General features: G+C 39.8%; 1 protein-coding gene across 6 annotated transcripts in view; it reads left to right on the top strand.

The window, feature by feature from the left end:
- KDM4C (lysine demethylase 4C) overlaps positions 1–27,720 on the top strand; it is a 201,777-nt gene that overhangs the window by 131,398 nt on the left and 42,659 nt on the right. For all 6 annotated transcript variants that reach the window (XM_033173902.1, XM_033173901.1, XM_033173906.1 and 3 more), the window contains 2 exons: positions 66–121; positions 3,619–3,727. In XM_033173902.1, coding sequence (XP_033029793.1) covers positions 66–121; positions 3,619–3,727 — 165 coding nt within the window. The remainder of the gene's footprint in view (positions 1–65; positions 122–3,618; positions 3,728–27,720) is intronic.

Below are 27,720 nucleotides of genomic sequence, written 5' to 3' on the forward strand. Positions count from 1 at the left end.
CAGGTGTGTAACAATAGTTTTTAGCTAATTAGATTAATTTTCTCTTTTTAAAATTTCTTTTGTAGGAATGCTGCCTGTGTAATTTGAGAGGTGGAGCTCTCAAGCAGACTACCAACAGAAAGTAAGTGAATTCTACAGCAAAGCACGGATGGGGAGCAGAATTGGGCTTGGGAACCAAATTTTGTGTTTCCCATCCTGGTGGAATATTTTGACAGGTGGATGGGTCTGGCTCCTCTCAATTACCTGATGTCACCATGACGTCAGGTGTCCCATCTTCAAATTAAAGAATGAGGGGCACACTCTTAAATGTCTTCCTGATTGTTCTTCCTTTGCATGTCAAGGCCCTGCACCCCCCCCCCCATTTGATGAATAAGACACGTGGGCACCAATATTTTAGGTTAATGGGCTAATAAAGGCCACAACTTTATTAGTTATAGAATGTGAGTGGTATTGGCTTAGGCATTGGACATGAACCGACTATATCTGACTCCTGCCACCATGCAGGACGTCTCACAAGGGTTAACCACCAGTAGGGGGAGCCCATTGATATACATCAACTTGGATCTCCCCTCATGGTCACTGGTGAGGTCATGCCATGGCCCTAGCCTCTACCCAGGCTTCAGACAGGAACCACAACCCCCATATTCCTTTAACAAAATACCCTTAAAGGGGAGGGGCAGGTGATGGCCACAACCTCCCCCCCCAAGCTTTTCCAATGCCTAACCACCAAACCTTACAAAGTTGTGATGATTTGCTACGAGGTATTTGAAAACCAAGTGGCTGGTGCCAATCTGCCAAGTGGAAAAATTCCTACCAGGTCCCTTCAACAGGTGACCAACCGAGGTCCATAGCAAGCTCAAGTTGTCAAATGCAAAAAGAAAGGATGGGAGGGTGGGAGATCTGCTGAAGCAGGAAGCCGAAGGGAAAGCTCCCAGCCGTGCAGCCACTTTAATGTGGCAAACCATGCCCCCAGCCAGACGGATTGGCTGGCTGCAGGCGTCACGTGGGCTGGGACTCCCCAATGACGTGGGAGACTTGACACGCCCTGCTAAGCGCGGAGGAGGTGTGAGGCTGGCCTGCAACCCCACCCTCCTGTGAAGGAGACTAGCCTTGCAGCCCGGCTGCAAAGAAAATTCTCAGATGAAAGCATGGCATTCAAGTCAGTGCTGCAGTTCCAGTTTCAAGCCCAACTTTCTTCATGGATCAGCTATATTTTGAAGCTCCCAGATGGGAAATCGGGGAGAGCCAGTGTGGTGTAGTGGTTAAGAGCAGTGGGCTCATAATCTGGTGAACTGGGTTCGATTCCTTGCTCCCTCCACATGCAGCTGCTGGGTGGCCTTGGGCTAGTCACACTGCTCCATTAATATATTATACCCGAAATCCTGGGCCCACTTCACCATAACAGATTTTACCTCTTCCTCTTTTAGATCCCATTCAGTATGTTGTAAATATTTGAAATATACTTCCCCTTGCTTTGGATTACCTCTTTCTCGAATCTTGATTTTTCTTTGCCAAACCACTTTTTTTGTCTATTATAAATCTTTGATAAATTTGGAAATACTGTAGACTCGTTATCTGGGGAACCGGGTTCGTCTCCACTCCTCCACATGCAGCTGCTGGGTGACCTTGGGCTAGTCACACTTCTCTGAAGTCTCTCAGCCCCACTCACCCCACAGAGTGTTGTTGTGGGGGAGGAAGGGAAAGGAGAATGTTAGCCGCTTTGAGACTCCTTCGGGTAGTGAAAAGCGGGATATCAAATCCAAACTCTTCTTCTTCTTCTTCTTCACACCCTGGGTAGAAGCTCTTAATACCCAAGAGCTGTGGTGTAGTGAGACAGGGACAAAGGGCCACCCACTCTTTTCACAGCTGGAACAATGATGTCCTGGGGTCCTATTTTCCATTCTCCTGGGGTGCATGCCAGGTTTTTGTCGCCAGAGAAACCCGCCAAATCCACACTAAGCTGAGATGAGAAAGATTGCATTTTATTTTGACTTCTGTTTAAGCTCCCTCATTATAAACCAACAAAAATGTCGCAATATAGTGAGGAAGCTTTTGAGTTCCTCTGAATTCTTCATAAGCGTTTGTTATACAAAGTGGTAAGAGAAGAGGGGTGAGAAAAAATGCTGGCTTCATTGCATTGGCCAAAATTCATTTTTCTTTTATATCCAGGCTATGCAGGCATGGCTATGCAGGATATACGTAATGAAAAGTGCCTGCCCATAAGGATAACGCTACACCACTAAACAAGAGTCTGTTTTTCCCTGCACACCTTGGCTGGCCAGCTGGGTACATCAAACACAACCATCAGGGAGCTAGGCAAGTTATACTTGTTGCCAGGATTAAGCAGCTTCTGCTGTTTTTCAGTATGCATGATTATCTCAATGCCATGAGGAATGCACCCCCAGGACTATTCCTACTGCGTTTTCTAATATAACTGGGACTATTTTCAGACAATACCTGTAAAGGACCTCAGAATAAATATTTATGGTATTTATTTCTCACCAGTGGCCGGGATCCAATCCTCCCATGTGTGGACAAAAAGTGTTTCCAACTTCCATTCTGTGTGTTTCTGTTTAGCTGCATCTCACACCATTATATGTGTGTGTTATTATTTATTTATTTATTTATTGTGTTTTGTTCAGGTTTTTTTTAAAAAATATAAACATAACAAAGATAGGGAAGTTAAGGGAGAACAAATAACAGCTCACAAGGGAAAGCCCTCTTTCCATGCTGAATCTTGCTCTGGAGATGAGGTCATCAGTGTGCCTTCTTGGGTCCCACAGCACCTTCAGATGCCCCCCTTGGCACTTTCCTGACATTTGCAGGGTTTAGTTGTGGGGGTGCTTTTTATTTTGGATGCAGAGGTTGTTGCTTGCATTTCTGTTTCGTGTCTATCTGTTGGGGCAGTGGTTGTCTTAGCAACACCATTCTTTTCATTGCTGAGATGGATATTCTGTGGTTTCTTAGATTTCCACCTGTGCTCCCAGAGCCAAAAGGATTGGGGGACCCCTGCTCGCACAGTGCTCTGTATGTGGTTCTTTAGACCTTAGCGAATATGTAATAAGTCTTTCCAGTAATGGACTAGAATATTTTCAACAAACCTTTTCGAAATTACTGGGCATGTGTGAATGAGGATGGAATAAAAAGAAATGTGTGTCTGATTTTACATGCCAAGGGAGCTTTTGACCTATGTTTCTTTAAAAACAGCAGCCCTGTTGTATATGACAAACATATTTAAAACTGCAGGAAGATTCAGATGGATTTTGTGATGTGGCATCCGATCAAACAGAAAAAGGAAAAGATGTTGCTGGGTACCACCAAACATGCCTAAAGTAGTTGGATCTGAGCCATCATGTATTATTATTTTATTATTATTATTATTATTATTACAGTTGTTGTTTTAACAAATGTAACACGTTATATGGTATGAATACTGTGTAAGTATATCAATTTTTTGGGGGGGGGAATTATGGTTTCTCATAGCATTCCTTGTAAAAAAACACCATTATGCAGAGAATAAAGTTTGAGAAATGCATTGGGAAAATCTATTTTTCTGTGTGTGTGTATGCTTTAAAATGTTTGCATATCTTTCTTTTTTTGTATTGTTGTTATTTACAGGTGGGCTCACGTCATGTGTGCAATTGCTATTCCTGAAGTGAGATTTGTGAACGTCATAGAGAGGACACCAATAGACATAAGCAGGATACCTTTGCAGAGGTTAAAACTGGTGAGCAGTAATGATCCAGATTTCTATTCTGATATATATTTTATGGTTCCAAGAATGTGTAGTAAACCTCATTGATGATCAAAACAAAATAAAAAATAAAGAAATTCCTTCCAGTAACACCTTAAGAGACCAGCTAAGTTTGTTCTTGGTATGAGCTTTCGTGTGCATGCACACTTCTTCAGATACCAAGAACAAACTTAGTTGGTCTCTAAGGTGCTACTGGTAGGATTTTTTATTATTTTTATTTTGTTTGACTATGGCAGACCAACACGGCTACCTACCTCATTGATGTTTATTGTACAATTGTCACAGAGTGCACAATTTCTGTTTTAAAATCCCAGTCAAAATGTGTGAGAACTATGTTTTGTACTTCCTGTTCAAAATTGCATTCAGCTATATACTCAGTAGCTGTGGGGAACAGCTGTGGGGAACCTTGGGCCCTCCAGGAGCTGCTGGACTACAACTCCCATCAGTCCCATCAAGCACGGCCAGGGATGATTGGGGTTTGAGGGTAGTAACATCTGGAGGGCCTTAGGACCCCCCCACACCTGAACTAGTGGAACAAAAACCATCATTACCATAATAGTCTTTAAGAAAACATAATCTAAAATTTTCCTAGAAATAGCAGAGACTGAAAACACCTTCTGTTGGCTGGCAGGTTTATGACATCACAATTTAGCTTCCCTTGTCACTGCTGATCAGTTTTAGGCAGTGATTTCCTTTTCCTAAAAAAAAGATGCCATGTTCCCCGGAATCCCTGTTTGTTAATCCTAGCCACGTGAGGACAGGCTGCTGTTACTGTTGATGAATGAAAGATATTCTGGAGATTGCTTTGCAGTGGCTGGAGAAGCTAAATCATGATGTCATCCAATGGAGGATTTGTTTGTTGTTTATTTATTTATTTATTTAACAATTAAACACTGTTAGAAGTAAATTTATATACAGTTATAAAATCTCTTCAAGCCACACAAATAATTACAATAAAAACAGCAGGGCACCAGCCCTTTTATTAAAAGTTGTCAGTTCCCAACAGTCTATTGGAAGAAGGTCTTCAATCTGCTGGCAGAAGCTCAACAAGGAAGGAGCTTCTTCTATAGGGAGGGAGTACCAAAGTCTGGGAGCAGCTACTGAGTCTCCCGCGTCCCCACCAAGCGTTGCTATGAGGGTGGTGGGACCGAGAGAAGAGCCTCTCCCGAATATCTCAAAACCTGGGCAGGTTTGTATGAAGGAATACAACCTTCCAGGTCTCATATGCTTCAGACACTCTTACATTGCCAGCAACCACCCTCATAAACATTGAAAATCCCAGGTGAGTGAAGCTTTGATATGCATGTGAAAAAGATGAAAAAGCATGTGTAAAATAATAACAAAATACTACTAAACTGTAATTTAGTCCTGCCAGTTCAACACGAGTTCCCCTTCCATTGAACTCTTTTTTTTAAGTGTCTGAAACAAAAAATAATTCTGCAAAATGTAATTGTGAACGTTTCCATTTTCATGCACCTGCAAAGTGTCAGCTAACATTCCTCTCTAATATACAATTAGCCAGAAAGGGCAAGAAACTTAACACATGATTGTCTCTTAACAAATTACGTTGCAAAGGATGAGTATAATGAAGTGGGCATTTGTTTAGTTCAGCTATGAATTAGAATATGTTTGTCAAATAGTGGTAAAACGGAATATTGTATGATTTATGCTTAGTATGCTCCTACTTTGAATCTGGTTGTGTATTTACAGCTTGATGTAAAGTTCCATAGGGTTGTATCCCCATGTTGGGTCTTTCTTGTCGGTGTTGAACTTAGTTGGATACAACCCAGTATCTTTATCATGTTTCTAAATTTCTTCAGTTTTGTGTGGATGAACTATGATAGGCATTAGGAGGTTAGGGCAGGGATAATTGATTGTCTCTGCCACCCTTCAACATTATTCCTTTTTAATCCTATGGCTTCTGGGTTGTACAGGCAATAGTTAGTTATCAGTTGAGTTTGGGGAAAAGAAGAGACAGATTATAGAGGAGGAGTCACCCCTGGATGGAATTCCAGGTGAAAAACTGAAGGAGGAGAGGGGCAGAGGAAAGGACCTGCAATATATATTTAAATTATTCATTCACATATTAAATTTTCTTTGTTCCTGTAACATGATGACACACATTAGCATTTTGTTACAATACAATTTACAGTTCATCCGTACTGAAAGGACAGTGATCACCGTTTTACACGCAAAATCATGTACAGACCAAATGTCTATAAAAGCGCTGTTGAGCAATCTAACTTTCTCCGCAACCTTGTGAGAATTTGCACATTACTTCTCCAATTTTATGGTTGCTTAGTACAGGCCACTACGATTGTGAGATGGTACTGGATTGATGTCTATTATAAAATGTATAAATGTTGAAAAGTATATGTGATATGTATGAATAGGTCTGATAGCTGTGGCTAAAACAATAATTTGATACAAACCTCTAGGTCTGATTCTGCCATTATGTCAGCACTGCTGTCATTATGTCAGCCTTGATTTCTGTTTTTAAATTGCTCTTGGTTTTCAGCACAGTAAACAGCACTGGAATTTGTACATCTGTCTGTACCTTGACTGAGGGTGCCCCCCCCCGCCATATAGTTTCCTATTATTTTTACATTTCAGATCTATTTCTTCAAACAGAGGTAGAAAATGAGTTTTAGAAAGACTGAAGTTGCCCTTGGGCTTTTGATTACCTCAAATTTGTATTTGAGAAGTGAATCCAATACAAGCACGAGTATATTTGGAGTGAGAAATATTATTTTGAAAATAGAATTACACAGTGATGATGACTGATCTACAAGCCTTTCAGTATCTGGCTAAGGCTAAAGTGTTATATGTAGAAACATATTTGCTTGAAAATTCACACCTGAAGGCAGATAACAGTAAGCTTGAAAGCCAAAGATTATAGTCTTGACCCTTGAAAGGGGAAATCAGTTCTAAAAATAGAGATTTCACGGTGGCATGCCTGTATAAAGAATGGAATCTTCACACTGGACAAATGTAACTTAAAAGCACAGGTAATTCATCTTTTGAAAATATTTTAAAATTACTATTATTTAAAGTAGAACTAAAATCTTGCCCATTCTCTTTGCTCTAACTTTGTATAAAAATTAGAGGGTTTATAGAGACCCTTGTTTCTAGTTGTAGAAAAATGCTTGACAGTGATGCATACCACTGTTGTCATGCAGTTCTTGAAATATAAGCAAGTATTGATTAACTTTCAACAATTTTTAAAAATATTGCTGCAGGCGGTAAAATCAAGGGAAGTCATTATACTGAACATTAACTTACACATTAACTAGCTGACTTTCACACATTTTCTGTTTTAGGGGAGAGCACTCAGGTGTGTTTAACCATATTTCTAAAATTTTTAAAAATTATATTAAATAGATTGAAAAATAAGCGCTTCTTCTTTTTTTCAATTAGAGATTTGCTAAAATACAGAAGATCCTATAGCTGACTAACCCACACAATTTATCTGTAGTCAATTTATTATGTCAGTTAAATATATATGGATCTGTTAAACACAAAATATATGTTGCCATACAGCCTTTTGCCACTACAGTCATACCTCGGGTTAAGGCCGATTCGGGTTGTGCACCGGGTTTGGCGCTTCGTGCATGCACAGAATCGCTGAATTGCAACCTGCACGTGCGCAGACGCGGCACTGTGGGTTACGGATGCTGCGGGTTGCGAATGCGCCTCCCACATGGATTGCGTTCGCACCCCAAGCATCCACTGTATCTCTATCTTCTCTTTGGTGATCACTCATAGCCGAGTAAGATTGTCTTCCACAAAGATGGTCTTAACAGTGAGTCCGTAAGTGACTGCGGAGGCCAATTTTGGATCCGCATGTCCTTCCACAGTGGGGACAAAAGTTTCTGGACTGGAGTTGATAATGGTGAGGGTTTGCCAAACGTGCCTTCCTCTTGGCTCGTTTCCCTCTTTTGTGCTTCTTCAAAGTCCAAGACACCTTTGATATATAGGCTGTTCTCCAGTTGGAGCACTCGCAGGCCAGTGTTTCCCAATTTTCTGTGCTTATACTACTATCCCTATAGGATTGGAATAAGTGGTTGTCTAAATTATGTGGATTACAGGCTATATCTACTGAATGACCTGATCTGCACAACATGGCGAGCCAAACTATGTCTTACCTAGACAGTGTGACTGTGGAGGCTCCCAGATAGTAGTAGTAGTAGTAGTAGTAGTAATTTATTTATACCCCGCCAATCTGGCTGGGTTTCTGCAGCCTCTTGCTCCTCCCCCAGTCTTTTTACTGTTGCACTGTGGCTTAGCATGTCCAAACTGGGACCTGTGGATAAATTCCCTACCAACTACCCATGACAGGAAGCTGAGTTTTGTTCTTGCTGTAACTATAAATACCTTTTGCAAACGGAATCTGTAAAAGTAAATGCATAAGACTTGTAATATTAAGAATATAAATAATACCAACACAAGGAATTTGAAACCCAGGGCTTTTTTCAGCTGCAACTCGACGGAACTCAGGTGGGCACCAGTCCCATTCTAAAAGAACAAGGGGAGTTGTTCATGGTGAGTTCCAGCACCCCTTTTTCTAGAAAAATAGCACCGTTGAAATCTATAATGGTTTATATCCCATTAAACCTATTCTAGGTTTCAAATGATCAAAAGAATGAAATAAAGGTACAGATAATACCAGTTCAAAACAAATTTCATCACTTTGCTTTTTCAGTGTTCTGGTGTATGGAGCCCCATCTATTTATGTATATCAAATGTATATAAAATGAACTTATATTAATTAAGGAGTCTACACAGAATAACTAAAGCCCCCCCCCTGCTTTCTATGCCATTCAGTTTTGTATGATTAGTTTCCAATGAGCTGCTCGCTCAGAGTTAAAGCCCAGCTTTGTTCATAGGCATGGATACTTTGTCTGGCTGGTGTTAAGACCACTTAAAATATATAGGTCATTTGTAATAAAAAAAATCAGTAGAGGTGAGTACCTAATCCATATTGATTAAGTACTCATCTCTATTGATTTTTTATTACAAATGACCTGTGTGTGTGTGTGTGTGTGTACACACACACACACACACACAATATATATTGTGGCCTTAACATCTGATTATTATTAAACAATTAATTTATTAGACGCTTACAGTCATTCACCATAAAGAAGATAAACAGCACAATCCTAACTATGCCAATTTAGAAGTAAGTCCTATTGAATTCAGTGGCGTTTACTTCCAGGAAATTAGGGTTAGGATTACAGCCTAAGGCTGCAATTCTTTGCACTCTTTGCTGGTGGTTGGCCCATTGAATGTGATGGGACTTATTTCCAAGGAATTAGGCAAAGGATTGTGCAGCTAATGCACAGCTGTTGGAAAGCTAGAGGAGGATTTATTTGACCGCTTATTTCAAAATCAGAATGAAGTGAAGTTACAGCTGCAGCAACTTGGCTATTGTTTCAGTCATCAATAGTTACCTGCTGTTTATTACATGACTTACTTAATAAACTTCCAATAATTCAGCATTATAACGCAATGCAGCAAAAAGAGTCTTAATTTCTTAAACCCAGTTCCAGCTCAGCTCAGTAGGAATAGCCAAGTGCTCCTCTCATCACAGTGTTGCCTATATTTCCCCCACTTGCTACAGATAATATTGCTGAGTGATATCCAGAGTGAATTAGTTTGCTAACAGATTGGTTCCACACCTTTGTTGCTGGAAAACTGTGACTAACATATTATCAGATAGCAGCAGAAGCTGCTGCTGACTGCACATTTTTACAAATACCGTTTTATGCTGTTTTGAAGTTCCTTTCCATAACAAATATGTACTAAATAAATACTCCCTAACAGTTATGTTACACTTGCCCACCTTTCCTCAAATGGATTTCGTTTAAAATACTGTACACATCTCGTAAAATTAGTCAAAATGTAATACTCATTCTACAAAATGATGTGTTTTACACAGAGGGGGGGGGGAGAGAGGGGAAGAGACTGAATTAACATTTTATAATAATTCACCAATAGCAACAAGAATGTAAAGGAGAATTATTCTTCCACAAGCCCCACCTATGTAAATTATGGGAACCATTATGGGTGTGTGTTTTTAGGTTGGAGAATTACACAAAAGCAATTGAATAAGAGTTTGCCATGCGCAGATCCTAACCAGAAGACATTGCAGGAACTGTACAGTCTCCCGGTAAGCAAAATAATAAAGCTTCAGAGTCAAAATGCACAGTAGTGGAGAAGATATGAACAGGTGCAAGGACAATGTATAAGGACAGAGGGGAGGCAGAGCATGAAAGGCTTCAGAAAAAGGTAGAACATTAGTCGTTTGTCAAAGTCAGTTTTCACATGGCAAGAGCATTCTTAGGCATTTGAAAGGTGCTCTAGACTTACAGCTGTACTGTATGGCTTGCCACAGTATCTCTAAAAGCAACACTATTTCCCTAGGCTTCTGAAATTTGTTTCTAAATATATACGCTGGAAACATCTCGTGTTGAAAAATTCAATTTGCATTGTTACGACAAATGAAATGAACAGTATGAATGCAATTGACTGCCACTTTTGCGGAAGCCATGTACGATATAGGAATTGATGCTGGGTATATTTAGGGAATTTCAGCAGCACTTCAGCCTTTTCTGCACAAATAGGCTCCTGTGTGATTTGGAACTACAAATGACCAGGTTTCTAAATTGTGGGGTTCAGCTTGAGTTCAACAGGCAGAAGTTCAGCTCCCAATGTCTGGGAGGCTGCAGGGACAGTAACAAGGACATGCAGGGTGGAGTGGAACAACAAGATTCTCCCCATTCTCTGCCTCCCATTATGGTAATTGTGTGTATGGGGGGGAGATGCTATTGATTGAATTGATCCCAAGTTTCCACGCAGTCATAAAGTAGATCTATGTACCACCTGTCATATTAGTTATATAATAGTTCACTTTAGATCAGCTACAAAACCTATCCATCTGCTCTTCAACTGCAGCCTAAATAGTCATGTTCAGATGGTAGCAGAGAAGCAAAACAATTGTTATTCTGTTCTCTTATTTCAACAAAAATAAGTAACTAAACAAAAAAGTGGAGTTCTAGACCTACTATAATTTTTAATGAGGTAATGAGCTTCCTGACTACAGCAGACTGTGCTCTGCCTGACTTCTACAATGATGAATTGACGATGTCAAAATATGCGGCATAGTACAGGGAGATATTTTCCTGTGAAAGTTTCTCATTCTTTATTTATTAGAGCCATGGTAGTGTCATAACTTATAATACAAGTGTCATTTTGCGTGATTTATTTTAATGAATGTCGGTTCTTGACATGTTTAGAGATTCTTGACCCATATTTAATGCTCAAAACTCTTAAGTGTTCTGAAATGTAATAAATCAGCCCTGATATCTTTATGAAAATCAACAAACCACATATCTTTGTAAGTTGCCTTCCTCTTAGAAAGTTGTGCTTATATCACAGCTTTCCATCAGCATATTGTCTCGGCTGACTTTATATATCTTTCAAAGGTCACCTTTGTCTTCATTAAATATATATATGTATTTAATTGTTAGCAGAATACCACACTGCAACTCCTGGGAAGGTTGGCTGAAGTCCAACTGAACTCAGAGGAACTTGCTTCTGCATGAAGATTCTAATTAGTCAACAAGCATCTATATACTGTTTTGGCTTTGGCTTTGGTAACACACATGATCCAGTCCTGTTGCAACGCTGGCAAAGCAATCATAAGATCATCTCAAAACTGGTATGGCACTCATACCATAGAATCAGCACGTTGGAAGGGACCCTGAGGATCATCTAGCCCAACCCCGTGCAATACAGGAATACTCAGCTGTCCTATACAAGGATCAAACCTGCAACCTTATCAGCACCACGCTCTAACCAACTTAGCTACCTCTGAGGTTCCCCTTGTGCATCTGTGGAGCTTTCCTGCTGCTGGTGGGAGGGAAACTGGGAAGGTGATTTTGCAGGAGCCTTAAGGGCACCTCAGTCACACAGCACCTTCACAGGGCCACAAACCTGTCTCCCATTGAAGTCAATGGGAAGGAGTTTGCTTAAAAGGGAAGGAAAAAGAGAAAGCTACTTCACTTTCCTCCCTATCTGACAGAGCTTTGGATGGAGGTTTGCTCTGCCATAGAATCTCACAGGTTTGCTCTCTGAGGAATCCAAGTAACCGTAGAAATTATTTTCAACCATCTTCATAGCAAAAAAAACAAACTGCGCTCCAATCCTAGATATATCACTGTGCATTTTGAAGGTGGTTATGAGTGATTGGGAAGATTCAACCATGGGAGGTTAGGAAGGGTACTCCTTACATTTATGATTTGCTCTTTATCATAGTTAGAAAATTATTTGTCTTTTAAAGCCATAGCTTTGTAATTCACTCTTGCCGTTCTTACGTTATCCTAAACTGATTTGAAACATTTCATTGTAATTAGCACTAAAACAGGTCAGCAGGTATGTGCTTAAAAAATGGCAGACATTTAAGGTTGTGTGATTACACCTGTTATTGAAACAATAAACTTCCATGAGTTGCAAGATGAAAGACTCAAAATTAAGACTTCTCTCTGCCAGTATATGAAAATGTAGTTGCCTGCCCATCCCCCAATGTGCAAAACCCCCCTGGGCTATAAATGTGTGAATATTGCCATTTTGGAGATAAAAATGAAATGGTTGAGACAAGAATCCAGAATTATCCTACTTGTGAAGACACTATGGTTATTATTTAAATTCTTATCACTACCAGTACTTTATTTCTATTTATGTTTTCTCCACTTTCTTATCTCTGTTGTCTTCTTCACATATAGCATTAAGCTTCCATCCTCATATTTGCTTATCTAACTTCTTATCCATAACCTGTCCATTTTGTTCTTTTTGTATTGATACAACTGCTGCACTTTACTGAAATATACTAGAGTTCTGCATCTTGAAACACAAGTGTGGTGCATTAGGGCACAGTAATTCCCATTTTGCTGCTGTTGCTAAGTGATATCACCCAGTTGTCATTAAAAAAAAATAGTTGGTGCTGAGAGGTCCAGTTTATTATGACAAGCCAACCTCTTTGTTGGATAACTTGGGCAATTTGAAAAACAATAACAACCCTAAATGGGCACTAGTTTTCAGGCCATCAAATCTAAAGCCTTTGAAGAAGCATTACAGATAAGAATATGGCTTGCTTTTATTTACTTTTAGTGTGGGGGCTCTTACTGATCATCACTGTCCTACTTAGGAATGCAATAAAATACAATGCGTAAAAACACAACCTTAGCAAGATCTTCACATCCTTATGTAATAGTAACAATTTCTAAAATTTAAAGACATATATTTGAACAGAAGTAGCCTCAGGATCACATGACATGTTTAGTTGTATAGCTGTTCATAAGACTTTTTTTTTTTTTTTGCCTAGAAATGTGAAGCATGGGTACAACAAACACAGTGGCAAACATGTGGATCTACAGGCACCCTCATTAGGTGGCAGTGATGGACTTCAGCTTTGAATGCACTCAGCAAAGTTGGTTGGAATGGTCCCTAGAATTCAGGAGTTGGGGGCTGAGACTGTACTTTCTGTTGGAAAACTGCAACCAAGAATTATATAGAATGTGGTGGAATATGAAGTAGCACAATGGCTGTCCCCATAGTTTGTTTATATTAAGTATAGATGCTTATAAATTTTACTGAATGAATATCAAATGCTCAAAATGCATTTGTGTAGTGAGCTCTGCCCTACTGCAAAAATTACTGCAGGAAATCATTTGTGTTGTGCAGGAAATCAGAACCATTAGGTAATTATGGTAGTCCCTTCTGACCTTTTCAAATACCTGAAATACTGTAGAGTATTTACAGTTATTAGAATTGTAGCGTGATGGGATGAGCCTGTCCTTGGGTGGAAACAGTGAGCTAGAAGATGAACAGCCAGGCTTTCTAATTGGTTCCAGGTGGGTGATGATGAACTGGGCCCAAAGCATAAGATGGGGATGAGCAGGCCTTCCCATGACCAGCACTTCCCGCGGGAAGATGCTGAAATGAAATTGCATCCCTAGGCATCCAGCTGATCAAAGGTCAAATCAACACTGTTAGGCAAAGCAGCTGTTCAAGATCTACCTCTGCTGAAGGGTCTGCATGGGGAAAACCCTGGTCAAGGTTGTCTAACAGGATACCTGAGTGAGAAGGAAATGCAGAGCAAATCTGAAAAAGGTTATGAACTTATTGCTGTACCCTGGGGACAGCAGGACTCTTCAAAAAGCCTATTAAAATATAGGACATAAACTGAATTTTAAATTAACATGGGGAATTGAGACATCTTGGGTGAGTTCATAATTCCTTGAGCTGAATAAACACAGATTATGTTCTATAGATGAGGTTTTTTTTTTGAAATAGTGTGGAATGTCAAAGTATTTTTTGTCCCATTGGTAAAATATATTTGTGATATGCATCTTTTTCATTAGCAAATAAATAGCAAGGCTGTTTTTGGACAACTATGGTTGTTCTGATAGCTAGAGCTCATTACAAATAAAGATTTCCAATTGGCTAAAGTTTTTTTTACCCCCCCTTCCCATTACATTTATACCCCACCTTTCCTTAAGGAGCTCAAGGTGGCGTACATGGTTCTTCACGTCCCCGGTTTATCCTCACAACAGCCCCATGAGATAGGTTAGGCTGAGAGATAGTGACTGGTGCAAGGTCACCCAGTGAGCTTCATGGCTGAGTAGAGACTAGAACACTGGTCTCCCACGCTGGCTCTCAGTTTTAGACTCAAAAGAAAATTAATGTTATAGAAAAGCGAGACTCAAAGCAAAATAATAATTATAAACCACTATTTCTGTGATTAAGTTGCTACATCTGTATTTAAGCACATTAAAGAGGACTTCAAAGATGGTGTAATATGCAACACTATTGCCTTCAAGTAGTTAAGGGTTTGGTTTCCCAGTCCAAATACTATGTGAGATTCTGAGATTTTGTTGTTCCCAACAGCCCTCAAAGATTTTGATTGTAAGCTTCTTTAGTATGAGGTTGGAAGATCAAAGGCAGCCTACTTAGAGATCTATCAGAAGCCAACTTTAGTGCCATGGGGCAATTTTTGACCTTGTGAGTAATTATAATTTGTCGGTAAATGTAGATATCACAATAGCTTTAATTGCTCTGTAAAATAATATTTTTTCTTCTCATATCAAAATGCACAACGTACGAATCATAAAGATAAGTAGATTTCAGTAAATTTGTGAATGTGCATACATAACAGCTTTATAGCTTTGCCTATTTGGTGGGAAATGTACCAGAGACTGTGATAGTTTTCTTATCATGATCAGAGCCAAATCCTAACATGCAGACATATTGGCTCACGGCTTTGGGCAGCATTCTCATTGTAGATGTTGCAGGTTGGCTTGTGTCCTGTCAATGAAGAGGAGGGACATTTGGGAAGGGGGGGGGTAGATTGCAGTGTTTTGGATATAGTAGTACAAGAGTGTGTTTGTTTATGTGTGTGTAAGCACATACCGGTACATACATCAGATTCCCATATGAAAGTATAATGTGGAACCATACTATCTGGTGGGGGGGAGGGAGGTTGATGAAAGAAAGATTAATTGGAGAAAGATTAGTTTATGACTTCCTTCTTTTAAACAAGGAAAAGGAAATGTTTGTGCCTTTCATGTCCCTCTTAGATTTCTTTACCTCAGTGCAAAAGGGATTTTGAGGAACGGACCCAAGCCAAAGCAAGATATGATAGCAACCGGAGTCTTAAACTGAAGATCAATAATGCAAACAGTTACTGTTGCTTACTCTATCTCAATGGAGCCTAGATGTATCACAGGCTGTATATTCTGGTCATTGACAATCTCCAGAAGTGCCTATTTATTCTTTCCATCATGGGAAGAAGCAAACAGAGCTAATCAAATTGAAATAGTCCTGAAATATCTCTTGCTGCAGTCCAGTCAATCATAGCTGTTGACACTAAAAATGGCACTGACAGCAGCAGGAGTAGAGAGGATGGATTAAAAAATAAAATTTAAAAAGTCACATACAGCTTGCAAGTCTCTTTCCTTCAGTGCCTTGCATCTGGTTCATTAAAATGATTCCAGAATACACCTTCTGGGGTCGCTGAAAGATTTGTAAGTAAAAAGCCACATCCAATGCAGACATTTGCCTGATTACTTACAGCTCAGCTCATTATTCAGTTGTCATTCTTAGCTCCAGATTACTCAAAGCTTTAGTTCCAAATACCTCCAGGGCAGGAGAACCTTTAGGGAATAGTCTTAAAGCTGGCAACTCTGTCAAACACTTGCAGCAGACCACACAGCCAACAAATCTGAAGTCACTGTTGTTGCTTTAAAAAGAACGAGGACTGAGCTACACTGAATCAAGTGCCAAAATTCTTGTAGTCAGAAATAGCTGAACACACTCCCCAACGCTGAACATTTTGTTTATCCTTGAAGCGTTTTCATCTATATAAACATAGAGGGCAAATATATATTTACAATAAGTAAAGTTACTTTGTATGAACCCTCCTCTACAGGCTTTGCACATTACACAGAAGCACTGAAATAGAAAGTGGAAGTTGTGCATTTCAGAATTTCCCCACACAGGGTTCCCAAGTATCTCAAACGTGGGGGAACTACACAATTCTCTCCTTCCATCCAGGATATACAAACCATCTTATTGGGAACAGAATATTTCTAACATATTAACCCATATTCCATTTGTAGTATTGAATGTGCTTTAAGACAACAGCAAGAGGGGCATACAAACAGTGTATAGGAGGGACTTGTCACATACATCCAGTAAAACTGAGAAAATGCAAGCAAGTTAACTCGCGTCCTGTACGACACTGACTGTGAAACAGCCTGGGACCATTAACCAGAAAATTTGTACTGTTGAAATTCCTTTATTGATCTTACTGACTTCCGGGGAGGAATCATGGCAGACTAGATCAGTGTTTTTCAACCTTTTTTGGGCAAAGGCACACTTGTTTCATGAAAAAAATCACGAGGCACACCACCATTAGAAAATGTTAAAAAAATTAACTCTGTGCCTATATTGACTATATATAAAGTAATTTTCCCACGGCACACCAGGCGACATCTCGCGGCACACTAGTGTGCCGCGGAACAGTGGTTGAAAAACACTGGACTAGATATCTGCTGCTGGCACTCCTGCCACCAGAGATAATTATGCAGTGACAAGAGGTAATCAAGACATAAATCTTGATTGCCAAACTCCCTTCTGAATGAGGTGGGGGGGAGGGGTAAAGCCCCACAAGCTCAGAAATAGGCATTCATCAAACTGTGGTACAGAAGCCTTTGGGAGTGGAGAGGCGTTGAAAGCAAGGAAAAGCCACTGGCCCACACACTGCATAATCACCATTGAATTGGGGTTTCAGGTCTGCAAACCTCCTTTTAACTATGGTTAAGGCTGGAAATTAGCATGAATAGGATTTTCTATCTGTCAATTAAATAACACCCAGAAAAGAAGCAGGCTGCTGGGTGACGAAAGAACACTAAATAACAGGCTGGAAAATATATCAAGAAGCATAAATTAATTGACTACCCTGAAAGATCATAATGGTTCTGAAGTTGCTTGTAGCCTTTGCTTGGCGTTGCTTGCAAATCTCTTATTTCTTCTTTTGCTGAGGAAAATGTGTAAACCCCCCAAATAAGACTCAACCTTTAAGTCCACTTCTTCTCCAAAGAAAAGGGCTTCTGTTTCTCCCAATAGCCTACTAGCTATATTGTTTGGACATTTCTGCTTCTGTTCTTAAAGCAGCCAAGAAACACAACATACGTGGTTCCTCACACTGTACCACTATGTGTTACACTTTCAGCTCTGGTTAGTTGCAGGGGTCTCACTTTATCAGTATACACAAAAAGTTTCAGGTGTAATGACAATTGTTATACAACAAACCAACAACACCAAAACTGGCTTATGAATATAAAGGACAATTTTGATAGAATAGGTATATAAACTCATAAACCTACTAAACAATGAGCAAACTAAAGCGCAATGTGCATAACCAAGCTTGGAGATACTCATAAACATGGTAAAAGTGATACAAATGGAGCCAAATCAAGACCTGTTCTCCGGAGATTATCTTTCATCTTGCTGTGCCTGTGAGTATTTTGTGTGATCTTTTGTCTTGAGCAAACCGTGTTGAGTGATTAGCATTATTGACTGATGAAGCTTGCTGTGAACCTGGATAATATCTGGAGAACAAGTCTCGATTTGGCCCCATTTGACTATTTGTATCACTTTTACCGTGAGAGCAGTGTGGAGTTGTTTTCCTGCAACCGCTCATACATATATGGCTTTGCACTTCCAGCAAACGACTACTTGAAGAACGCTTTCTCGCAACTGCTCCTACGTACATGGCTTTGTGCTTCCAGTGAACGACAATTTGAAGAACGATTTGTTTGTTCCAGCCGTGTAATGAAATACTTACTGCATACACAACCGGTATAGTAAAGAGAGAGAGATTAGTTCATTCTATGTTTATGAGTATCTCCAGGCTTGGTTATGCACATTGCATTTTAGTTTGCTCGTTGTTTAGTAGGTTTATGAGTTTATATACCTATTCTATCAAAATTGTCCTTTATATTCATAAGCCAGTTTTGGTGTTGTTGGTTTGTTGTATAATAAGTCTTACTTTATCATACAGAACCTCAACTGGTAGTGAATATCTGTTAACTACTTCAACATCTGTTTATATAACCTGCAAAAAGGAAGGCATAGCTTTGCAATTAGAAGACTGTTTTACTGTGCTGCTTGCATCATGATGCATATAATTTCGCCTACTTTTATCCTTATATCCCATATTTTATTATATATTGCAGAATTAGGAGGACTGAAAGGTCAGTTATTTCCCCACGTTCAAGCAAATTTAGGGGTGTGAGGAACCCCTTAAGAAATATTACTAGTCTTATCTAAAGTCTTCCTTCAGTCTTCCATAGAGGTGTCAACTGAGCAGGAATCTTCAGCATTTTCTCTTGACTTCCTTTTTAGGTGAAACTGGTGGCAACCATTTTTCTAAGCCTGAACAGTTGTAATTAGCCCCTTCTAGCTGCCCTGGGCTCCTTTGGAAGAACAAGAAAAACTCATTATAATAATTACTACTGCTATTATTTCTCCTCTTCTTCCTCCTCCTACTCCTTATTGAAAGAACAGAGTCTGGTCAACTAGGATACTGCATCCTAAAATCTAAGAGCAAAAACATGATGGATGTAAGATATGTACAAGATATATAGGATAAGAAACAGTTCAATAAAAAGCAGCTGAAGCAAATAACCCAAGTCATATTGCTTCAGGAAAATGGAAAAGACACCAATGTCACTAGCCTGTATTAACCTGTAGAATGTTTCTGTTCCATCACTACATTTTGTGATCTGCAATAAATATCTTCTATCAAGCCGTTCAATGGAAACCTTTTTAGAATGTAACCAATCCATTCTATCCAGTATGCCATTTCCAGTTGTGGAGTCTGTTCCCCAATTTCTATTAACTGCATTAAAACTTTCCATCCGTTTTTAAAAAATAATAATCCAATGACAATGAATGAGGTTGTTTGTGTGATGATACTGCCGGGAGATCATTCAAGAATTTCACTATCCTGGTTATTTGAGGCCTTCTAATTTCAGTGAACCATCTGAATTAATTAATGGACCCTATGTACCCATCGCCTCCATATAAATACAACATTGAAATAACAAGATATCAAAAGTAACAAAACCAAAGCAAAAGCTATTGGTAGTTTTTCATATTAAATGTGTTTACTGTGAGTAAATATTTAATTTTATACCCACCTGTTAGTAAGGCCCTTGGAACTCAGTGGACATGTACAGGAATGCACTATAAAATCAACTGCAATTCATGTAGTAGACTAAATATTCAAAATAACTATAACAGCTATTATTTAAAAACTAATTTTCTTCTGCTCAATTTCATTGTTTTCCAATCCTATTCCCCACCCCTTTATAAATACAGGTCATTTGTTGCTTCTTCCCATGTCTCAATAAGATAAATGAACAAATTCAGAATATTTTCCATGCCTCATCTGTCTACTCCCCAAGCTGTCAGTGAGCTCATGCTAGAAGTCCGCAGCATGTGAACTGTATTTTAAAATATATAAAAATAAGAATATTGCTTCCATGGTAACGTCAGAACTTTTACCAGATCTGTTCATGTGTCTGTAACCATGTCTATGTGAATACATATCTTACAAGTATATTCATGGAACTATTCGAATCTTTACTTGAGGCGATTGTGCACCAGTATGTCATTGCAGTAGACATGTCCTCTACATTTCCTTGGTCCTGCCTCTTAACTGCCTCTTCCTCCACCATTGATCCATCAATATGACAAGTTAAGGTTGCCATATTTCAAAAAAGTGAAAATCCGGACACAAAAGTTGTTGAGTTTTGTTTTTTGTGTTGAAATTTTTGAGCATTTTTAAAGGAAATTCACAAAAAAATCAACACTTAAGACATGGGTTTCCATACATTCGGGTTTCCCCAGACATTTAGCAATTTTTGGAAATTCCACCCGGATGCTATTTCTGATGGACGAATCCCAGATATGTTTGGGGAAAACCTGGACGTATGGCAGCCATAGCTAAGTTGTAAGAAAACAGAAGCCAGATTAGCCCTAACTCAATGAGGGTTTGAGACCCATGAGCTACCCTCACCTGGTTTTAGCAGCCCGTTGAAGCTATTCCTGAGGTACGGCTGCTGACAGCTTCTAGGAGCCACAGGTGAGAGCTGAGTGCAAGATGGGGACCAAGGATGGACAAACTATGCCAGAAGGAGCATGATGTGTCCCCTGCCAGAAGTACTACCCTTCTCTTAACATCCCAAAAGTCCCAAAAAGACAAGATGCTCCACAGATAACAAAAATCATTTTATGCTTGTTTCTTAGCCATCTTAGAGAGTTTTTTTTAAAATAAAAATAAAAATGTTGAGCTGTGATCTAAATAATGCTAAGATTCTTGATTACTATGGATTGTTAGGTTCATAAACACAGTTGTTCTCCAATAGGGTAATGTGACGACAGATTAGGTATATGGCTGCAAGGGATTCCATTCATTTCTTTGGTTGCTGTAGGCCCCAGAAGGGAGACTAATAGAAGAGATGAATACTGTCGGCTTAACTATGTACAAGTGCAAATTCTCTTCAAATGTGACTTCTTACGTTTGGAGAGAAATATGAGTAACCCACAGCGGATGGGTTAAACCTCAGATTAATGTTGACAAAACTATTAAGCTGTGGAAGGCAGGTTGATGCGAGAGAACTTTTACTGGTGGCACTGTGGGTTAAACCACAGAGCCTAGGGCTTGCCGAACAGAAGGTCGGCGGTTCGAATCCCCGCGACAGGGTGAGCTCCCATTGCTCTGTCCCAGCTCCTGCCAACCTAGCAGTTCGAAAGCACGTCAACGTGCAAGTAGATAAATAGGTACCGCATCAGCAGGAAGGTAAGCGGCGTTTCCGTGCGCTGCTCTGGTTCACCAGAAGCGGCTTAGTCATGCTGGCCACATGACCTGGAAGCTGTACACTGGCTCCCTTAGCCAATAAAGCGAGATGAGTGCCACAACCCTAAAGTCGTCCACGACTGGACCTAATGGTCAGGGGTCCCTTTACCTTTTATGAGTAAATCAGGAAATGAGGCTTGCATACTTTAAAATTCCATACAGCATTGCCACATACCTTTTTAGAAGGGGATCAAGTAATATTTTTTATTATTATTTGACTTTACATTTAGATCTCAATCAATGAGAATTTTCACCCTTTCTTGCTGTTCTGGTCATAGAGTATGATCAGACTGCGAGATTACATGGTTATCTGAATGTGGGGTCTCCTATGAACTGGAAGATTAAGCTCACTTCAAATAATGCAGTAGCTTGTCTTCATGGGCAGGGGGGAACTGGGTATGAAAGGACAACCAAAGCCCATTTATGATTGCTCTCTGGGGAGCACCACGGGGAAGTAAGGAAACTGCTATCTGAACAGGCTCCCCTTCTGGACTATTGCACGTTCTTGTGAAAATAGTTGATGATCCATGAATTGTTCACCCCTAGCAATTCATAAAGGCATCTTTCTTTAACCCTGACATACGGGTTTCTTTTTGTGGTTCACTAGAGAATTATGCGTGGACCCAGGTGGCGCTGTGGGTTAAACCGCAGAGCCTAGGGCTTGCTGATCAGAAGGTCGGCGGTTCGAATCCCTGCCATGGGGTGAGCTCCCATTGCTTGGTCCCAGCTCCTGCCCACCTAGCAGTTCGAAAGCACGTCAGAATGCAAGTAGATAAATAGGGACCGCTCCAGCGGGAAGGTAAATGGTGTTTCCGTGCGCTGCTCTGGTTCACCAGAAGCGGCTTTGTCATGCTGGCCACATGACCCGGAAGCTGTCTGCAGACAAACGCCAGCTCCCTTGGCCTATAGAGCGAGATGAGCGCCGCAACCCCAGAGTCGGACACGACTGGACCTGATGGTCAGGGATCCCTTTACCTTTACCTTTAGAGAATTATGCGGAAATGCTGCCTGGTGGCACAGGCTTCCTAAACCACATTGTCCACATCACTCATAAGATATTACATCTGTAATGTGCTCCACTTCAGCAGATAAGACAAATGGCTGTGTCCCCTGCCATTACCCATGTACTTCAGAAATTTAACATTGTCCTACCCAGCAGCAGAGAGCATTCACTTATATAATTTGCCATGGCCTCCTCCTGCCCAGAGCATAGGGACTCTGGTCGGTTCCTATTTCAGATCTTTAAGACACATTGCAGCACATAGTTGAAATGCTACTAGGCCAGCCTCAAGGTAGATGAAATTTTGATATGAATATTTGTATCACCATCAGAGTTCCCTGTCTTGAGTTTGACAAGATTCCTGTTTCTAAATATTTGAACATGCAAGTCTTAAATGTGACTGGCTGTCTCAGGATTCTTTCCATCTCTCTTGGTGGGGAGGAGTGTGTGTGTTTTTAATTTAAATTATCTCTTTTGAGGTTTGTAGGGGGAAAGAAAATATTTATCTTTTAGCTTATTGATATCAGCAGGCAAGCTAGCTAGTCTCAGAAGGATGGAAGGTTTATTGGTTAAGAGATGCAGGCACCCAGTTTGTGATAAAGGAATTCTTTGCATTTTTCCTCAGCAAAGTAAATTGCTTGTAGGATATTGCACGGAACTTAATCCTTTCAGAGCTGCATCTCAGTAAATCTGTTTTAAAATGCTGTCTGCTTCTAAATAGTTAATGTATACACATGTATGTTAAATACAGAGATGAAACTGAATTCCATAAAGAAACTTCCTGGGAAACAGTTCAGAACTGCGTGCAGGATGTCTGTCCCTTCTAAACAGGCTCACTTCTACACAGACACGTTTGTGGCCCTGAGTAAATTTTATATATTTGAAGGAGCATACCAGAAATGGGATGGATGGATAGATAGGAATCATAATTATCTTGCTCCTTTTGGGGGTGTTTGCTATGCATTTTCATATCACTTGCCCACCTGACTATCGATCCAGAACTCATCATAGCATGCATGAGTGGACCTGCTCCGTGCTTCCTCACATTAGATTGCTGTCCAGAATATTATTTTTTCATGCCAGTTGCTGGTTCTATTCAATGAAAATTCCAACTGGTAGAAGGTCCATGGTAGCATCTCAAGGGGGGAGTTTTCAGCTTAATAGTATAAAAATTCCATTTCCCCTGTGATCCCTCCCTTCCCATGGCATACAGAGAAAGCTGATGTGGCTGCTTGTCACGTACATGTCATACCCTCCAACATTTCTCCAATGAAAATAGGGATGTCCTATTCAATAATAATAATAATAATAATAATAATAATAATAATAATAATTTTATTATTTATATCCTGCCCAGTTGATTGGGTTGCCTGGTCATGGTGGGTGGCTTTCAACATATATAAAAACATAATAAAACATTAAACATTTAAAAACTTCCCTGTACAGGACTTCCTTCCGATATATTGTAAAGGTTGTTTAGTTACTAATCTCCTTGGCTTGGGGGGTCACATAACTCCATACCCTTCAACATTTCTCTGATGAAAATAGGGACGTCCTAAGGAAAAGTGGGACATTCCGGAATCAAATCAGAAACTGAAACAGCGTCTGTAAATCCGAGACTGTCCCTGGAAAAATAGGGGCACTTGGAGGGTCTGACATAATGTTTGCCTCATAATACTTTGAACAACTCTGGAAGTAGGAAGGAGCTTTGGAGGAGAGAGTTTTGTTTCCCTGGTAAAGAGATTGTCCAGGCAACATAGTGAGTTTAAGAAAGAAGACTATATACACATAATCACAATTACGTTTTTAAAACCTTCACTTATCCACATTAATGCCTTAGAAAACAATAGGTGCCATATTTAATTCTTAAAAGCCTCTTGCATAGTAGGATCGTATTTTTAATAATAATCCGTTTGAAAGAGGCAATTTCAATTTGTTTATATAAGTTCACTGTAATCATTACGTAAATTATCAGTATTGCTTTGGTCTGCAAATTCTGGCATCCTTTTGCTACCGCTCGAAAGATCACCTGTCAGTCTGTTCCTGTGAGTTCTGAATACATTTATGCTACCATCCAACAAGCAGTGAAAGCCTCACCGTGGTCATGCTTAGTGGCGGTATGAAGCCTGCATATCACAAAGGAGGTCTTCTATTCTTAACCAATCGCATCAAGGAGCCAATCAGGGTGGGCAAAATCGTGGTCTTTAGGATAGAAAGGAGGGAAATTCCAAGAGCGCATTGGGTTTTGAAAATTCATGAAAAACAAAACGGAGACATCAAGTTGTTGACAAAGGGTGACAGTAACGCTGTTGATGACCGAGGCTTGTACATGCAAGGTCAGCACTGGCTCGAGAAGAAAGGCACACTGTCCTCTTTCTACTGGGCTTGTTTGTGCTAGTGCATCAAGAGTAGCCTGCAACCCAGGGAGGCCAGCTGGAGATGCTGTTTGCTCTCAGCAGACAGTGGCGTGTGATGTATGCACATTTCACCTCTTCTTAACCAAGTTTGGTTTGGCGTTTGTTTTTGTTTTTCTACAGCCGTGTAACAGGAGAGTTGATCCCAGTATTTTGAAGAGTTTGTCACATTATACTGTACCTGTAGCATTTTTGTACACCAGTGAATTTTCATGTTAAAAGATTTAAGCGAAAGAAAGAAAAGAAAAGAGAAAAGAATGAATACGTTTATGTTGAAATACTCTGATGGGAGAAAGTGGCTACTTATACACCTAACCTGGTTACTAGGAAGCAGTTATACTGGACGAGGGCATGAGCCACTGCCTTGTGGATGCTGATTCGAGTAAACCAATAGATAAAAGGGTATGCAAAGGAGCATGACCAACATGCCATGACTTCAGTCATGTAACAACCACGGCAAAAAGTGTTTTTCTACTCGTGGGCCTCTTTGCAGGCCAGGTGCAACTTATAGATCCAATTCAAAAAGAAACTAGCAAATTATTTAATAAGGAAGTGAGGACTTTCTTATTCCAACAGACTTTTCGGAACTGACTGTTTTTAATGAAAGGGCCAATACTGTGCTGTTTTTATTATAATTTTGTGTAGGTTTTTACTAGATCTTAAAAGTTTTTAACTCTATTGATGTTTAGCTGTTTTTTAATGATTTTTAAAAAAATGTTTTTAGCTTTTCTTATTTTATTTGTAAGCTGCCTTGAGCCCATCTCAGGGGAAAAGGCGGGATTCAAATGCAGTGATATTTTTCTAGAAAAAGAAGTGCCGTAACTCATCATGAACACATACCCTTGTTCTCCTATAATACTATGGCACCCACCTAAGAGGTGCCATAACTGAGTTCTGGAGAGTTTCAGCTAAAAAAAAGCCCTGGGTAAAAATATGATGATTGTGATTAAGGCAGGGATGGGGAACCTGCAACCCTCCATATGTTGTTAGACTACAACTCTCATCATTCCTGACCATTGGCTATGCTTGCTGGGACTGATGGGAACTGGAGTCCTACAACACCTGGTGGGCTACAGGTTCTCTATTCCTGGGGTAAGGGGACAGTGGAGCCTACCTTTAATTGGTGGTGATTTATTTTAAGGAATTCTGATGAGTGATTGTTTGGTGTGAATAAACAATCTAGAAAACATTAAATAATACAGCATATTGGATGTTGTATTTTAATTCTCTGACATGAAGAAATTCGCTTACCTTTTAAAGTAACAGCAGGCTACAGGGATACTGCAGCTTTCAAAGGCATATGAAGTCAGCAAGAATACATTGTAGTAAGAAACATTTTGCCTTTTGTGTCAAACAGGAAATGTAAAGTTTATAGAATCGATTGTAAATCCATATCAATTTGACGTGTTAACTGCATTTTACCTAGGAATGGTTTAAATAGGTTTAATTTAAGTATATAATTACAGAATGCTATTACATTTCATTTCCCCCCCCCCCCCTGTGGCAGTATGGCAAAACAAATGCAATTTCTGCATTTACAGTTTTGCAAAATCCCTCAACCTCCCTCATTCCACAATGTTAGAAAAGATAATTTAGTAAATTGGTAGATTTGTTTGTTGCTTGGTCCATTTTTACTTTTCTACTGAGGAGCCCAAAAAATGAGGATAATAAGTTGAAACACAATTGATTTGAAACTTAACTAAGACAAGACAGAGTTACTTCCAGTAGATGGTGCAGTTGACAGTGGTGGTATCTAGTTCGTTCTGGTTGGGATTGCAGTCCTTAAAAATCAGGTTTGCAGCTTGCAGATGTTATTAGACCTGACACTACATGGCTATTGAAGTGGAGTCTATGGTTCAGAGCAGTGTGATTGGTGCACAAGTTTGCTGTCTCTTCTCCAAAAACACAATCTTTCCAGAGTTATCCATTCCCTGATAACATCTGGCATGACCGGTCCAAGACATTTTGGCATTGGATAACCCCAATATGGGGCATACCTCCTTCCCACCAGGGAGGACAGGGCGAGTGAAGATTGACATTAGGAACAAGGCAGGGGAGAAAGATTAACATAGGGATCTGCTGCCCCAGGGACCCAGCTGCCCGAGATAGCCTCACATGGCTGACACTGACATCTGGGTTAGATTATAGTGGCATGTTATATGTGGGGTTGCTTCTGAAATAGCAACTGGTTCAGAATGTGGTGGCTGCTAACTGGGACCTGCCATCCGAAATAAATTTTGCCAATGAGTAAATACCATAACTGACTCCCATTTTGTTTTCTGTTAGCTGACCACTTGGGGCTTTAGAGTATAGATTATCTTGAGAACTGCCTTCTACCATATAACTGCCTTCTACCCATTTGTTTTGAGATATCAGCTCCATGTCTTTTGTCCTCCAAGTTTAGGACAGAATACATACCCTAAACATATCCATCTGGTATCTACCTTGCTGTCTTTTAAGTGCCAGAATAACAGTGTAATCCTATTTACAGGTGAAACTTGAAAAATTAGAATATCGTGGAAAAGTCCATTTATGTAAGCAATTGTTTTCATTAGCTACTGGAGTTTAATATGTGAGATAGACTCATGGCATGCAAAGTGAGATATGTCAAGCCTTTGCTTGTTATAATTGTGATGATTATGGCGTACAGCTGATGAGAACCCCAGAGTTGAAATTGTTAATTTGGGGTTCTCATCAGCTGTATGCCATAATCATCACAATTATAACAAACAAAGGCTTGACATATCTCGCTTTGCATGTCATGAGTCTATCTCATATATTAGTTTCACCTTTTAAGTTGAATTACTGAAAGTAATGAACCTTTCCACGATATTCTAGTTTTTCGAGTTTCACCTGTATGTTTACTTACGTTTAGTGGGGGGAGATAAAACACACTGCCCTCATAAGATTGTTTACATAGAGTTTTTTTTTAAATGGTATCAATAGCAATATTTACAATGTAAGCACTAATTTGAAAATGTTAATTAAAAAACCAGGCCCCACTGCTACATTAGTGTCTCTTCTCTGTTTATGATGAGTTCAGTCTACATAGATAAAATTACCA

The sequence above is a fragment of the Lacerta agilis genome, chromosome 16 (genome assembly GCF_009819535.1).
Source record: "Lacerta agilis isolate rLacAgi1 chromosome 16, rLacAgi1.pri, whole genome shotgun sequence".
Lineage (NCBI taxonomy): Eukaryota > Metazoa > Chordata > Lepidosauria > Squamata > Lacertidae > Lacerta > Lacerta agilis.